The 17,634-nt window shown below is 37.0% G+C and overlaps 1 protein-coding gene across 2 annotated transcripts in view; it reads left to right on the top strand.

The window, feature by feature from the left end:
* Positions 1-17,412, top strand: part of DOCK1 (dedicator of cytokinesis 1) — a 566,139-nt gene extending 548,727 nt beyond the window's left edge. For both annotated transcript variants that reach the window (XM_054033802.1, XM_054033801.1), the window contains exons 51-52: positions 3,583-3,728; positions 15,720-17,412. In XM_054033802.1, the coding sequence (XP_053889777.1) occupies positions 3,583-3,728; positions 15,720-15,815 (242 nt within the window). In that variant the 3' untranslated portion in view covers positions 15,816-17,412. The remainder of the gene's footprint in view (positions 1-3,582; positions 3,729-15,719) is intronic.
* Positions 17,413-17,634: the final 222 nt, after the last annotated feature.

The raw sequence follows: 17,634 nt of genomic DNA, 5'->3' as shown, positions 1-17,634 counted from the left end.
GATGAAAAAGACTTAAGTCATCTAGTTGATCCCTGCCAGTGGAGAATTGTTCCTAATGGCATATAGTAAATAAAGATAAGGGATACACAGACAACATTGGATGATTGTCATCTCTGATAAAGTACCCTGCACAGTTGTAGCAAAAATAAATTATTAGACTTATTTACACTTAAATGTTCAGAAATCAAGATGAATTCAGGCTTTTGGGTTCCAAGAGGAGGTTGGTAGGGGGTACATTGTCTTCAGGAGATCACAAATAGACATACAATATTGAGGCAAACAGTTCCTCCCCAAATCATAGCAGTGAAATTATGTGGTTTTGTTTAAATAACTTTTTGCTGCAGTAAGGTGACTTTTGTGACTGCCCATTCAGGCCAGAGACTTATTTTATGTATGTTAATTGTCTGCTAAGTGAAGTGCTGGACTTGGTCCATGGCTAAATTTGAACTTTGATTTTAAATGAAAAATAGAGTGTTACAAATACTGAATATATCAAAATCCTTCACTTTGGGACGTATCCTGCTCCTTCTCTGTAAGTGTGCAATGCTATCTGGCAATGGAACTGGGGGATCCAGGCTTTGGGGAGGCCAGGTAAGAGGTGCATACCCCCTACACAGTGGTAACTCAGGTACTACAGGGGGACAGAGTTATTTGGAAGAGGAGCATGGATGTGGCTGGAATAAAATCTACTATTATGCAGTTCCAGCCATGGTTGGGGGCCACTAGGAATTGTCAAGGCTAGTCCATCTATTAAAATGAAGTAGTGTCTCCACAGGTCATCTCCTCTGCTGCTCCTTTGTCTGAGGAAATGATTCCTTTTCTACTCTTCCATGGATCTCCCCAGTGCCTATCTGAGATTCACAGGCTGAGACTGGACAAATAGATTTGGCCCTAAAGAAATAGAGAACCAGGTCTTCTCATACTCTTAGCAAATACACTAAAATGCTTTACCAGAAATTCCTGTATAATTTCCTTTGACCAGAAATTAAAATCAAATGAAGTAAGAGTTTGAAATACAATTATAGCTACTCAAAATAATGTAAACATCAAAGGCATCTGTTTTACTGAGGGCTACATTTGTGCTCTGTTTACTCAAAAGTTTAATTTTCTAATCAAAGTAAATTTGGTATTAAATAGAAAATGTGATCATTTTCCTCACCTTAAAGAATTAGCTCTTCTATGACAGCACTGAAATTATAAACCAGGCTATTTTTATGTTAATCTAAGTAAAAATATGTGTGTGCTTCATTAAGCAAAGTGTTTCTTAAACTTAAATTGTATGAATATGTTATTTTTGTCTCCCTAACTCAGGGATTACAGTTGTGTACATTTACATTTTACAAGTAAAATTCTGCGAATGGTTGAGTTCTGTTATAGTCACTGGAATTTCACCATTCTAACTGACATCAAAATTTTGACCTTTTATCTTCTTGGTAGTTTTTAATGGTTTATCCACAATAGCATACAATGATATATTATTTAATATGTACTATACTATCATTTAATATACCTAGGGGAAGTCTTCAGTACACTTATATTTCTCTATTAAAGAGGCACAAATCTCCTACTTTAAGATGTTTATTTAGACATAATGAAATACTCTTTAACTCTCTCTGGAATGATATGATTAAATGTGAAGGCATTTAAATGTTCCTCTCAAAAACTACAGTTAGGGTTAAGTCTACAGGTTAACCTAGGGTTAAACATGTGCATGTAGCTAGTTTAAGTTAAATATGGAAGAACATCAACCAAAAAAAAAAAAAACCAGACACTTATCAAAACTGCATACCTACACAAATCTTACTTCTGCCAAGGTTCTCCAAATGTTCCACTAAATCACTGTGGAAGTATCATTTTATTTAATTTATTACTATTGTATTGTATTAAATTTTGTTGTTAAGAAGACACATGGCATATGACTGTCATGGAACTTGATTTTTCCCATGAAGAGACAGTCTTTCCCGTCAGGAGCTTAAATCTCTAAATAGACACACAAGACCTGGGCAATCTGAGAAGCCTGTTTGAAGCATTATTTTTTTTTTGGGGGGGGGGGGGATGCTATATTCTGATGATGTGTTTAAGAATAAGTGGGTTTTGAGGGGGTTGTAAGAAGAGGTGGTGGGGTGCCTGCTACTTTTGGATCTGGGAGGGAGTTCCAAGTGTAGGGAACAGAATGCAAGGAAGGATGAGAACCAGAGAAAAGGAGACAGTGGGAGAAGTGAGGCAGGATTCATTGAGGAGGAAGTAGACAGAAATGAGAACAGTGAAGCAGGCAGCCATAGAATTGCTCAGGTCCTTGAAGGAAATGACAAGTTTCAAGTTGAGGAGGCCATTGGAAGAATTTGAAAGTGATGGATGTAGCTGATGTAGTCTGAATGGAGATGAAATGACAAAGAGATTTCAGTGATAAATCAATACAACTGTCTTGAAGCTAAAGTTGTACTAGTGAAGAAAATAGTAAGGTAGGCCATTTGGGAAAACCAGAAAAGACACACAATATAAGATATTGCCAAATACTCTGCATTAAAAAAGAATCAGTGTAAACAAATCCTCCATCTACTAAAAAAAAATCCGCCTCTAAGTGACAGTGGTTTCCCCAGTTTATAAACAAAATGATGTATTATAAGAAGGGCCTTATCAGTGCTCATTCCTCTGGCAGAGCTCTTGCTTAAACGAGTGGAAGATTTGCCTGTGGAAGAATGGCTGAATATGTTCCTGTGGGTGAAATTTACCCCTGTGAGGAGGACCAGCACAAGACCTATACACCACTTAGGCCTTCAAAACAAGACTTAATTAGAAGTTAAGTGGTGCATAGGCCTAGTTCTGATCTTCTTCACTGGGCTAAATTTCACCCTGTTAATGGTTGTTCCCTACCTTCTGTGAGTAAATTAAAAAAAAATCTGTTGTACATTCTCTTGGTTTATAACGTTAGCTATTTAAGCTAGTAATGACTAATATAGGATACTGGGCTAGATGGACATTTGATCTGACCCAGTATGGCCATTCTTATGGTGCTCTAGATTTTGAAAGTTTTCAATAGAGATTTGTGCTTAATTATGGACTTCTTTAGTGCATTTAATTTTTAAAAGTCTAAATTTCTGAAAGTAGAAAAGTAAATAAAGCTCTGCTCTGTTATATTCTGTGTATACCTTGGAAAATTATTCACATCACATTTTCAATACTATACAACGCATAGACACAGAGGTTACAGCTAAGACAATTTTATTTGTTTTAAATGATCTGTGAATATCAGCAAGTAAAATCTGAGACAAGTGACAATGTTGTACAATTTCCTTTTTTATTAAACAGTGAGAGACCTTGTCAGTGTTGATAGAAACTGTACACTTAAAAGTTGACCGACCCTGACATAGTGATCCTTACTTTCATGATTCCAGCAGTTTCTTTTTTTAATTTAAAAGCTATTGTTCCATGAGCAGCAAATAATTATACAGTCTATGAAATGAAGAGTGGGCAAATGGATGCATGGGCACTATCTCTATCATAGCATTAATGCCTGAAGGAACATTCTGCATCTTAAGATTGATTTAAATGATCCAGAGACTTAAATGTTAATTTTTACAGATCTGGAGCTGAATGGTATCTCTAGTTTGGAAATGGCAGACATTCCTCCTCCTCTGCCTCTCAAAGGTAGCATGGCAGATTATGGAAATCTCATGGAAAATCAAGAATTGATTAGCCCTACAACACCCCCCGCTGCACATCAAAGGGTAAGTCTTAGAGGTACAACTGATTTTCTGCAAGTTTATTTGCAACATTATACTGGCCAAGAACATGAAGTTCTATGTAATGCTGATAGCAGACAGGTACGCATCCAAATGATTTCTACTGCTACAGAACAGTGTATTAATCAGGGCATGAAGGAATGCGGCGGCTCATTCTAAATGACTTGTAAGTAAAGTTAGATTCATTCTGGAGGAGAAAACTAAATATAAAGCAAAACACTGTTAAATATGTTAGCAAGGGAGCTTAAAGTGACAGGATGTAGTCAAAGCAGCAAATTAGTTTTTATACTTTTATACAATTCTATTTCAGGAGAGGAAATAAAGTATGTTTCTGACAGCTTTACATTTTTTAGTTCTATGTCATTTCCTATATAGGCAAGCTCAGTTCCCCCTGAAAGGAGCAGATCCCTGAAACATTTTTCATCATGAACATATTTTTCAGATTCAGGCAGGGGCAGATACTTTTTCAGCTTTCTTATTTCTCGAAAGCCACTAGACTATATTGCAGCTATTAAAAATAATTTGATTTTCAAAAAATCTTCAGCACTTTTGGAGAAGGCTATCATTTGGGCTTTGAAATGTGGAACTTTTTAGAAAAGAGATATACAGTCATATGCAGAAATGTTCCCCTGTGTAAATTCTTAGTAAGAATGATAATTTTTCAGTTTGCTTATCAGAGATATGCACAGATTTGTCTGAATTAACAAAATTATTCTGAAATTTATCCTTCAAATAATTTGTTTTAAAAAGGCTAACGGAAACTTGATCGAGTCTGGAAGAAAAGTTAGGTGGAAATTTCCCCATTTTTATAGGTGAAGAATATGGTTTACAGAGACGCTACAGGCCAGATTTTTCAGACGAGCTGAGCAATTGGAGTTGTACATACGCTCCACTTCTGAAAATCAGGCCCTGAGTGACTTGCCAAAGATCATGCATGAAGTCTGTGGTAATCCTGGAAATAGAACCCAGATTTTCTGATTCCTTGTCTTGTGCCTCAACTGCAAAGGTAATTTAATATGATCATCAATTCTGTGAACAAGTGCTAGTGAATTTATTCAAGTACAAACAGGAAAGAAACATGCATAATAGCTAAAGCACAGGTCTGAGAGTCAGAAGATAAGGGTTCTATTCTGAGATTTTGCCACTGATTTGCTGAATGATGTTGGACAATTCACTTAACTTTTGTGCTTCAGTTTCCTTATTTTTAAAATGGGGATCATAATACCATGCTTCATTGGGACTTTGTGAGGTTTTACACATTTTTTACAGTCCTCCAGAATGTTTTCTCTCTTTTACTCTGGTTTGCTAAAATGTCCTGATCCCTAACAACCAGTTTCTGAGGGAGCTCATGATTTGAATACAACCTGAAAAGTTAATCAAAAATAAGTTCTAAATCCTTAGATGATAAGCTCCTGCAATTTTATAAGACAACAATTGAGTGCTTGGCTCTTTATCTAGACTTCGTAAACTCTTTCAAGAGCAGAAAATCTGGGTGAATGAACAGTGACAAAGTCTGTGAAGTAGATTTGAAAACAGATTTGAAAACAGATTTGACACAAAGATGGAGGGATTATATTTTATATAATTTAAGAAAGGCTTCCAATTTTATAGCAATGATTGCATTTATTTCACTTTGTACTTGGACCCTAGTAAGATTATCAAAAGCAAAATGTGAAGATTGGTGCAGGGCATGAAAAAGATGAGTCAGGTATGCTCTTATAACTTTTATGACTGACCCTCACAATTTATGGTTACAGGCTATGGTATTTCATAAATGAAATAACTAACATTCTTGATTCTCAATCTAGTAAACTGATTAGTTTTAAATTATCTATTCTTAGCATCAATAAGGACAAACCATTGAAAAGTTCTGTAGATAATCTTATCCCAATTGCCTTAAAAATGATATTACAGAATGGGAAAGATCTCACTGTGTTAGAATTAAGTACTTGGAACAATACTGGTTGCCTTGAAGTCAGACATGAAAAAGCTTCAGTGAACAGAAAAGAATACATTGACAAATGTATCAAAAAATGGCCATATCTTTCTGAGTACTTTAGGTCTAACTGCTGCCAATAATCATTTATGGTGCTTGAGATTTTTATTTTTTTATGTTTAGATTATTTGGAATCTATTGTTAACCACCTTACTTAATTCTTTTTATCCCAATAATCTTCTAACTATAATGTTTTGATTGTTATCTTGTTCATTGTCATTTTAAAAATATTAACTAGTATATCCATATAATATTCATTCTTGCATTGTGTGATTTGTTCTGATACAAAAAATTCTTAATAATATACATGAACATGAAAAAGAATCCTAGGACTCTTGCAAGGATTATTATTACATCAAGGCATTCCTCTAGGCTTTTGTGCATCTTCACAGGTTCGAGTACATCTTCGCATACAAAATCAACTGCCTCTTTAGCATTCACAGTCAAAAGGGAAACTCAAAGAAAATAGACAAAGGAGCACTTACATTTATAAATATTGGCTATAATACTTACTATTCACAGGATAATAGTTTTGATGAGAAGATTTCCATCAATCCAGCAGCAGATACAAAACTTGACAAAGAATGTGGCAAAGAAGGAAGTGGTGCATAATAAAAGAACGAAATCAAACTTTGTTAATGATGATGATAACATTTATTTTGACTTTTTGAGATTCTGATCCATCAGTAACATTCAGACTGGAATCTGTTGTATATAGTGAAAATCTGTTTATAGTGAAGCAATCCAGAGTTTGCATGTTTGTATGTTGCATTGCAGATTATTTTACTCCTCTTATGTGAAGAAAATGATGATTATAAGAAAGTTTTACTGCGTGCTGGTCTCATGTAGCCATAGAAAACCAGGTGAGATTCAGCTGGAAGTTGAGTTAAGTATTAGGGGTAGATCCTAAGTTGATGTAGGTTGTCATGTCTCCATTGAAGTCAATAAAATATGATAATTTACATCAGCCGAGGATCTGATCCTAGGGGTTCATTTTCACTTGTAAAGCCCTAAATGGCCTGCATTAGTCTACCTGAGAGATTCTCTTTCTCTCTGAGATTCACTGCAGAGGCCCTGATGCTACATCCCTCTCAACAGAATGGGCTGCTGGCAGAGCAATCTCCATAATAGCCCTGGAGTTCTTGAATGTCCTTCTACCCCTGGCCTGAAATAGCTCAGAATAGCTGACTTTCAGGGCACACTACAAGGTCTGTTTGTTTCACCTGGCTTTTGAAAAGAACTAGGGGAAAGTGACGAACTAGCACACGTGTGCTCATACCTTGTGTATGGCAAAGGAATGCTTGCCTCCAATTTCAGGGCTGTCTATAGCACAGGCTTTCCTTGTAGCAAAGGACCTTCTGTGTTTCTCTCTGCCAGACTCTCTTATATTATATCGTCTGGCACTGACTGCATTAGCCTTGAGTGCATTGGCACCATCGATGTCATTTGCTTCATTGTCCCCTTGGTTCTTCCTGCATCTTCCATGCAACCCTCGACAGCAGCTCTATCCTTCTCCCTTCCAACCTTTAGGACCCCACCAGGTATTGGCAGTACCAAAACCTCCACTAACACCATCTAGAGCTGCTCTTCCATTCACTAGGAGAGCTACATCTTCTCCTCTTCAGACTCTGACCATGAACAGACCTATATTTCCTCCATGGTCTTTCAGCTCTCCATACAGGTCATGCTCTAGGGACACCTGGACCAAGGAAAAAGAACAGTATCCTTACAAAGAGTCTCCAGTATGGTACCCACCACCATGGGCAGTGCAGAGATTAGAATACTCTCCTGGGCCTTATTGGGCATCTTGGACTGTTCCAAGAGCATCTAGATCTGCATCAGAATCTCCATCTAGGAGGAGGTCACCTTTCCCTATCCAGGCTCGTCCATATGTATGACAGCATGCCAGGTTTCACCTCAGATGTCTGCAGGCCTGGCTTCACTCAGTACATCCTCCAAGCAGATGTTCTCTGGACATGCTGATTTGTGTACTTCCACAACTGTTTCAGTCCCTGGATTGGTGGCTGGATCCTGAGAATGTACGCAAAGGGGTTCCTTTTCTGCTGGAACCAACAATAACTGTTGTAACAGACATGTCCACCAAAGCCTGGGGGGCTTATCTGGGTCAACTTCAGGCGTCAGCACTTTGGAATCCTCAGGAGATTTCACTCTATATAAATGTGCTAGAGCTTTGAGCTATTCATTGGGCCTGAGATCGACCATCAGGGATCGAGCAGTTCAAGTTTTCACAGTCAATACCATAGCTATGTTTTAGCTGAACAAACAGGGAGCTGTAAGGTCATATCAGCTGTGCCAGGAAGCAATCCATTTGTTGAGCTTTTGTATAAAGAACAGTATCTCACTAAAAGCCTTTTACCTTCCAGGATTGAGGAACGCTAATGTGGATTCTCTCAGCAGGAACTTCATAGACCATCTGAGTAGTCAATAAGAAGAAACATTCTGCACCAGATCTTCCAAATTTGGGGATACCTGGTAATAGACCTTTTTTGCAACTAATCTGAACAGCCAATGCAAGAGATTCTGCTCCAGTGCAGGTCACAGCCTGGGTTCCGTGACGGATGCTTTTCTCATGATGGAGAAATCTGCTGTATGCATTCCCTCCAGTCACTTCCATTCTGAGGGTGAATGACAAGACAAACTTAATCTTTGTAGTGCCTGCCTGGCCAAGACAGTATAGGTTCATGGACCTAAATCAACTCTCCGTTTGGCCACTTGTTGTTTTACCCTTGGTTGAGGTTTTCCTGTCTCAAGACCAAGTCATGTCTCTACATTCCAACTCACAGTCTCTCCACGTCACGCCCATAAACCACACATTCCTGTTTGAGTAATGAAGAGACACTGCTCCAGAGATATCCAGACCATTTGGTGAAAAGCAGAAAGGATTCCTCTAGAGCCACATATGCAATGAAATGGAAAAGGTTTTCAGTCTGGGTGGAATCTCACCATTGATCTCCAGATTGTACAGAGATTAGACGTCTACTTTACTACCTACTGCATGTGAAATCCTCTGGTCTCTCTTCCAGGTCAGTGAGTGTCCACTTTGCATCCTCTCTGCCATACACCCTTCATTGGATGGGTTTTCTATCTTTTTGCGTTCCTTGGTTTCCAGATTTTTAAAGGGACTTATTAACATGTGCCTTCCTGTGTCCAGCCTAGTACTTTCATGGGACTTGAATTTAGTATTGTCCTGCTCAATCGATAGTACTGTCCTCCCTTTTAAACCTTTGATGACACCATCTCTGTTGCTGTTGTCAATGAAAACAGAATTCTTAGTAGTGATTATCTCTGTGAGGAGATTCTCAGAGCTTCAGGCACCTTGTGCAGGAGGATCAGCTAACTTTTTCACAAAAACAAGGTCTGTTTTAGGCCGTGCCCTAAGGTGGCATCAGCATTGCACCTGAATGAGACAATTTGCCCTCCCAGTATTCTCTTCCAAGGCTGAAGAAAAAACTCAAATCTTGGATGTTTGCAGGGCTTTGGCATTTTACCTGGACCACACAGATCCTCCCTTAGGCTCTTTGTAATCTATGCTTAAAGGATCAAATGACAACCTCATAGACTCATAGACTCATAGACTTTAAGGTCAGAAGGGACCATTATGATCATCTGGTCTGACCCCCTGCATGTTGCAGGCCGCAAGACCCTTCCCTGGACTCTACCGTTGAAGTCCCCAATCCTGTGTTTTAGTGACTTCAATCGGCTGAGACCCTCCTCCTAGTGATCCCTGCCCCATGCTGCGGAGGAAGGCGAAAAACCTCCAGAGGCTCAGCCAATCTACCCTGGAGGAAAATTCCTTCCCGACCCCAAATATGGCGATCAGTAATACCCCGAGCATATAGGCAAGAGTCTCTAGCCTGACCCTTGTTGGCCATTATGCTATTCATGTACCATTGCTTGGTTTTCCTTGGCTACTATGTTTTATCATTAAACCATTCCCTCCATAAACTTATCCAACTTAATCTTAAAACCAGACAGGTCCGTCGCCCCCACCGTTTCCTTCGGAAGGCCGTTCCAATATTTCACCCCTCTGACGGTCAGAAACCTTCGTCTAATTTCAAGCCTAAACTTCCCCCCGGCCAGTTTGTATCAGCATATTTCACATTGGATTTCAGTCTTCCTCAAACTCTGCTATAATCTTGCTAAGGTCTCTCCTCCACCAAAGATAATGGCTCACTCTATTAGGGCTCACTCCTCTTCACCAGCTTTTTTGAGCAACATTCCTGTATTGGACATTTCCAAAACAACAACATGGACATCTATACATGCCTTTTCCAGACACTATGCTATCACTCAAGTTTCCCAAAATGATGCCAACTTCATCAAGTCAGTGTTGCAGTCTCCAAATCAAAGTTCCACCACCTATTAGGAAACTGCTGTTGAATCACTTGCAGTGGAATGTATATGTTCACAATCACTCAAAGGGAAAAAAAACAAACCCAATCACCTATACAGTAACTGTTCTTCAAGATGTGTTATGCTTATTCTATGACCCTCCCACTTACCCCACTATTTTGAGTATTAGCTTCTGGCGGTACGAAGGAATGGAGAGGAAAGCAGCAATCATGCCCCTTTATACTCTTGGCTCATCGCATGAGGATAGTGAAGGCATGTGCAGGCAAAAGTCTCCCACTTGAGTGCATGATTGGGTGCACGTACACCTGCAGTAAACTGTATATGTGTATGATGCATCTCAAAGAACAACAATAACGGTATAGGTAAATAACCATTTTTTGTGTGTTTTTACCTAGTTGAGACAAGATACTCTTCTTAATGACTACCATCATTGGCGATGAGCACTACCATCACCGGCCAAATCAGCACTATACAGTATAGTATTTTAAACGTAACAGGGTTACAGATATCGGGCCAAATATTCAACTGGCGTAATTTGGTGTAGATCAATTGAAATCAGTGGAGCTATACAGACTTATACCAGCTGAAGATTTGGCACACTGTCACATTTTAATTATGGGGGTATTATATCCTGACGAATTTTTGTCATGCGTCATTTGTTTCTATAGATAAATAACAAACATGCTGCTGTTTATAGATTGTGTGACTCAGTGCCACTGTAAAAATAATAGTAAAAGAAGAGAATGAATTTTAGACAACAGGGCTGGAAAATTGTTGCACAACACTATGTAGCTTATGTCCTGATTACTTTTCATTCACTCATAGAATCATAGAATATCAGGGTTGGAAGGGACCTCAGAAGGTCATCTAGTCCAACCCCCTGCTCAAAGCAGGACCAATCCCCAACTAAATCATCCCAGCTAGGGCTTTGTCAAGCCTCACCTTAAAAACCTCTAAGGAAGGAGGTAACCCTAGGTAACCCATTCCAGTGCTTCACCACCCTCCTAGTGAAAAAGTTTTCCTAATATCCAACCTAAACCTCCCACAATTTATGGTTTATTAAGTGAAATCAGTTAATTCTGAAAAGTGAAGTATTCCTGATCAGATCTTGGAAGCTAACCATATATCTTGTTGTTCAACTCCAATAAAATAGGAATATAGGAACTCATCTCTTATACGGTGCCACAAGGTTTCATTGTAGAATTCAATTTGTGTGTTTTATATTGCTTTCTGAGTGACAAAAACCCTTCACTCATCATATTCTTCTTTTCTGTAGATTAAGAAATAATTTTTTTGTCTTTTTTAATTCTTATTTTCTGTGTGTACAACGTTTTGTGCTCTATTTCTACAAGAGAGTGAGGATAAAGGAGAGATTTTTAAATTTGATTACTTCTTTTTGTACAGGGGGAAACCAAACAAATGGGAGCAATTTAATATTTGAAATGGAAAGGACAAAATGCTTGTATTTTCCAGATGTGCCTTTTTATAAGGTTCCCATTTCTCCTGAGGTACACGTGAGTCAGGGAATCTGCCAAAAATAGGTTCTAATGTGCACTGGCAGACTCTATCTTTATCTCAGAAAGAAAAGCAATCTCCAAGAATTGAACGATTCACTATTACCACTGAAACATAAACATGAACTCTACAGAGCACCTTTAATTAAAAGTAAATGCAAGGGAAATTTGATCTTGTATTTGAGAAATGTTCTATGTGGAATTGTTTTGAGTACTGGTGATATCAGTTTTGTGAGTGTAATGATCATTTTCCCAATTTCATATTGAGTATGAATGCCATCATTCATACTATAGATGAGTAAAAGAAAAGACTGGTAAGCTCTTAGGTGACCAAATTTGGTTTTGTATCAATTCTTATTGGCTGTTAAGTTTTGTCGGGCTGATTTCTCAAAAATGCTGCCTTGGCATCATTAAATGTTCTACTAATATATTCAGTGGTAGCTTATGTAAATGAATGAGTGCTAAATTTAGCCCACATTATAATGGAATTTGTAAATTCAATTATATTAATTATCCACCTATCTCTGTTATTTCTTTTCTGGCTAATTTACTTGCAGAATGTGAGCGCTTTTACATAATATGCATGTTGTTTATGGCTAGTATATTTAGCCCATCCTCATTGTGTTTTCAATAGATTCTCTTCCCTATTAGGTCTTCAACTCTATTTTATGATAATTGATCATTTGATTTCTATGAGTGATGATAATACAAAAAAAACCATTGGTTTGATTAAGGACTTTGATCTGTAAAATTGCCAATTACTGCTAGTTTAAAGTTAATTTAATTCAAAATTAAATTTTTGATTTTGATGAGGCTCTTTGTAAGTTATGTGATCAATAAAGTTAAAGTAGTTTTGCTTAATGACAAATATGAAGTTAAAATGCCTGTGAGGAAAATATACTAAGGAATATTAAGTCACTTTTTTGTGATGTTCCATAAAGTTTTTCAGAAGGGATATGTAGTTTATTTTGTTAGTAGGAAACTAAAATCTTTTGATTTGGGATTTTTTTAAATGTTTTACTAGTGATGTGCAGTTTCTGTGTCTGATGGTCTGGGCCACTAAGTGTTCACTTTATATCTGTAGATTAATGTGGCCAAATTTTTTAAAACTGGATCCCTAACGTCAGGTTCGTAAATCCATATGTAAGTACTTCAGTAGAACTGCCCTGTTTTTCAAAAGTGCTGAGATCTGCAGATCCCAGTGGAATTTGAGAATGCTAAGTCCTTCTAATAATCAAGCCACTTTTATTCAAGTGCATAAGTATGGCTTCAGGAGCCTAACTTTAGACACCTACGTTCAAAAATTTTGGCCTGATAGGAATAAATAAACTTAAAGCTTCAGACCATCAGACCTGGAAACTGAAAGTTACTAGCACAACATAAAAGAAATTCCAATTTTTAAAAAAAGTTTCACTTTTAACCAAAAATAAATTCTAATTTTACCTATTTTTCATATTAAATAGTATGTTGACTTGATCTTCTGATACAGAGGTCACTGAGAACTGTATTTCAATGTAAATCAGGAGCAAATTGTACATCGTTTGTTAGACAAACACTGAAAATGAATGTTGCTCCGAGCATTATTTTCATTAATCATGTAACTAATGCAGCAATGCTGTTTATAGGATAAAAGCTATCCTTGGTAATCTGACTATTCCCTGGAAAGACATATTGTAAATTTAACTGGACTGTGGATGTGAAATTCCTCATTATAGGATATGCGTAATCAGGTCTTGGAAAATAGATTCATTACTATTGAGTAGGCACCTTCATATGGTAAGTGTGGAGCCTAAACTATTAATCTCTGTAAGAAAAAAATCTGAGATTTCTTTCCTTTATGACTGCAAATATAACCTTACAAATAGGAACTCATGCAGTGTTATCTTCCCTCGTCTGTAGACACAACCCAACTGTCTTTGCTGCTGTTCATAGCTTTCCGATCCAGCAGCAGATTAAAATTACCAGTTATGATCACTTTCCCAGTTGCTATCAGAACTCTGTAAAAGTCAGCAAAACCGACAAGAAACATGTCATATTCATTCTGCAGATGGTTGGATGAGGACCCAAAGATAGAGGTTATGGAAGAGGAGCATAGCAAAGGCCCCCTCCCTGCAAGAGTCAGTATTTGCTTTTCATATGAGAGTAGGTGTGGGGGAGAAATGCCATCTACCTCCTTTTGCTGCAGCCAGGAGGCTCGGGCAGGACTATAGCAACAAAGACTTCGTCATCACAATTACCACTGAATAGCTGAGAGAGAGAGAGAGAGCTCCTCTCCTCCAGCAGCCATAAAGAGGAGATGAGGCTTCAAATTTGACACCTACCAGGCAGAGACTGATATGAAAGACATTTCTCTTGAGTTAGGATCCAAGAATAGTACTTCAGTAGGAATCCAATACCCTCCCTCATCTTTTGTATCTGCCTATGGCTAATAGAGGGCTGGTAAATACTTCAAGCCCTGTGTTTAACTCTGTTTGCTCCTGTCTTAAAATGTAGCCATGAAATGGACCTTCAATTACCTTAAAAGTACTTTTCCTCTACTCCTGACATTTCTGCTGGCTCTCAATAAGTAAATTGAGTGTTTCAATATGAGCAAACATATCCAGCGTAGCTCTAGGGTTTACCCTGCCCGAAATGAATGGAGGGAATTATGTGAAATGGCAGGGAGTCATCCAGAACCACTAGGTTTTTGTATCACAACATTCGGCTTCTTTTCAAATAATGTAATTTCACATGGTCTATCCATGATGTTCTCATAATAGCATGAGTGTGTAACTATGATTTAGAAATTATGGATTGCCTTCCAAGACGCTAATAAAAATAAGGTATTGTTTACAATGAATTCTAGTAACTAAAACAATCTATAAATGGAGCCATGTGAAGTAGAAATGAAACACCAATATCAAGATTCCATGTACAGTACATGCAATAAAAGGCTAAGCTATTTCAAACATTTGAATTGTTCCCATGGCAGTGATCAGGAAACTTGGCAAACTCACAGTGTGTATTGTAATTTAAAGTATTAGTGTGTGGCTAACGTTTTTATAATCATTTGTTTGGAAGCGTGTCGGATAGCAATCTAATAAAGTGTAACGAGAATGGGTTAAGGAAGGGGGGGCATATAACATGAGTGTAAATGGCAAAAAAGGAAATTGCAGAGAAACCAAAAAAAAAAGCAAAGGTGGGTTTTATCTTCACCAGCAGGGGAAGGATGTTATGAACCGAAACACAATACTTAGTGAGTGTAACACTGCAGTATAACTTCCAATGCAGTGATTGAAAACCTGCAATGATTTCACAGCCAACATGCTGTTGAAATCTAGCCTGAAAACTGTATGAACAAGCCTGCAATGTCCTTGTATTCTTTCAGCAATATGAATTTTTGTCATCATACAGATAGCTTGAATTTTATGAAAATAAATCATTTGACTTCCATGATCAATTGGAATACTTGCTTGTATATGCCCTTCCATTCGCTTCTGAAGTAAACCGACAGCCCTGTTACGTTGTTGTGTGATTTCCTATAATGTAGAGGGATAATTTTTTGTAATGTTTTTCATTAACTCAGAATGTTATTTTGAATAATGTTGAAGATTATCAAATATCCAGTAATAAGATTAAAACTATTTATAATCTGTTTAATCTATTCCTTTTTCTTTTTTAGCATGGTGCTTTTTCTAAAAATATAAAATATGAAAAGAAAAAAGAAAAAACAAGAAGTAGAGCTGTAATTCAATGTACTTTTTAAACCATGTAGTGTTTAGGGGCGACAGCAATTAGTACAGGCTGATAATCAATATGATATAAAGTATAGGGTTATAACATTTGACAAGTTCTTTCAGTAGACTTTTTCTGAAATATTGAGATAGTTAATCAGTAACTCTTGAGAGACTTGTTATTGTCAGCAGTAAAAAATTAGGTTGAAAGTGAAAAGCTAGAAGCAAAACTGTATTCATAATGGCAAAGTTTGAGAGGAAGTTTTCAGGAATAAAGCAGATAAAGATTCACAGCAGTATATGAAATCATACATGGACAACCAGTTCATCAAAATCAGTTCATCAGTAACATGTTCTATTCAAAATTCATTTTTCCCAGCACCTGCCACCTCCATTACCCAGCAAAACTCCACCACCGCCTCCTCCAAAGACTACTCGAAAGCAAACATCTGTTGACTCTGGGATTGTCCAGTGAACAAGAAAGCATTTCTCCAAAGATGAAGCTGTAATATTTCATTTCCCTAAATATTTTAAGGTATATAACAGTTACCTCATTCACGTCTGTAGTGTCTAACATTTAGTGAAATGATTCTAACTCTGAACGGAACTCATTTGTAACAGTAAATCAGTTTTCTAAAGAGATCATGCCACTGGAATAAAGCTGTCACAGGATAAGGTGACCCATTGCTTGAGGAGCTTGTGACCTATTTTCAAAGCAAGGGGGCATTTGTCAACTGATAATACACTGTTCCCTATTTCAGAACATTTTGCTTTGTCATACCAAACTACTTAACAGAAAATAGAAATGGATACCGGTGTGTAAAAATGACCGTTGGGCACTATGGGCCTGATCCCAATACCTTTGGAAGTCAGTGAGAATACTCACATTGATTTCAGTGGGTATTGGATCGGGTCTAATAACAATACTAAGAAGCAGCATTATGATAGCTTCAAATAAAAAATGTGTTCAGCGCATTACACATTCAAAACCTGATTTTCCCGTAGCTTTTTTAATTGCTCTGTGTTATAAATAAGCTGATTTCTGACGAGCTTTTTTAAAACTTTCATTAGTGGTTGGGCACTCCTCCTTCTGTCTGATACCATTTTAAATTAAGATAACTTTTTAGCTACTGAACAGGCACTAATTTATAGGAAAAGAAACCAAGTATACAAATATGGGACCTGATGTGATTCTACAACTGAACAGTTGAACATAAGAACAGGAAGAGCTTTTTTTATAATGTGTAATATTTTAGGTGGATTAGGACAAATCGAATGTTATCTTTTTGTCCCTGTGTCATCATTCTGTACAGAAGTTTGTATATATGATGGTTCTTAGAATGTTTTTAATTTTTGCTGCCTACTTTTCATATAATAATGATTTAATGTATCTGCAAATGATTCCTTATGTGTTTTTAATTTTAACTGCTGGAAGTGTATAAATAGCTAACTTTTTTTTTTTTTCAAAAATTGGCATCTGAAAGTATTGGACAATGATAAGGGAAAAGAAAAGGAAAGTAACTCTTTTTTTTATTATTCCTCGGTGTTTTTTATTGCCCTCTCACTATATATTTTTTACTATCTCCAATCTTTATAATCTTACAGTAGATTGTTTTAAATACATCACTGACTCAAAAAATTAAGGATTATTTTTAAAAAAAGGTTTGTCTAAGAAAATAAATGTATCTACTTTATATATTTTTCATCCTTTTTACGGAAGTGTTATTAATTTCAGGAGCTGCTTTGTTAAATGTCTGTACTTTTAATTTTCTGAAATGCAGATTTATAACAAGAATAATTTGAAACTGCCTCTGATAAATTCTACATTCTTACCCTATTATTTTATAATAGTTACATAACTTGTTTATGATGCATATATGTAGTGTTGAAATAAATAAGAATTTCAACACTATGAGGGTGCATCTTTTATATGCCATTCACATTGCAATTGACAGCCTATTTCAATTTTAAAGCCATTGTTGTATAAACAGCACATAAAATAGCTTAGTTTTACATGGCGCTTTAATGCTTACTTGATGCCAACCAGATAAAAATAAAAGGCAGAGACATGACTTATGGAGCAGTAAAGCAACAATTACATTAAATATACAAATAGTCCTTGTCAGCTCAACTGGTCAGATAAATATGCAAATTACTTTGCCTTTGAGCACCATGGAGCTTTGGATCACAACCAAGCACTTTTTGTTACAATAGAGAGAACATGCCACCTGACCAGAATTTCTCCATCCAACTGAACTTCTTATACACAAGTTACAAGTTGTCCTCCAATTCCA

This window comes from Malaclemys terrapin, chromosome 7 (assembly GCF_027887155.1).
Source record: "Malaclemys terrapin pileata isolate rMalTer1 chromosome 7, rMalTer1.hap1, whole genome shotgun sequence".
In the NCBI taxonomy this organism is placed as follows: domain Eukaryota; kingdom Metazoa; phylum Chordata; order Testudines; family Emydidae; genus Malaclemys; species Malaclemys terrapin.
Note: the sequence above shows the minus strand (reverse complement) of the source record. Positions and strands in the feature narration are given on the sequence as shown.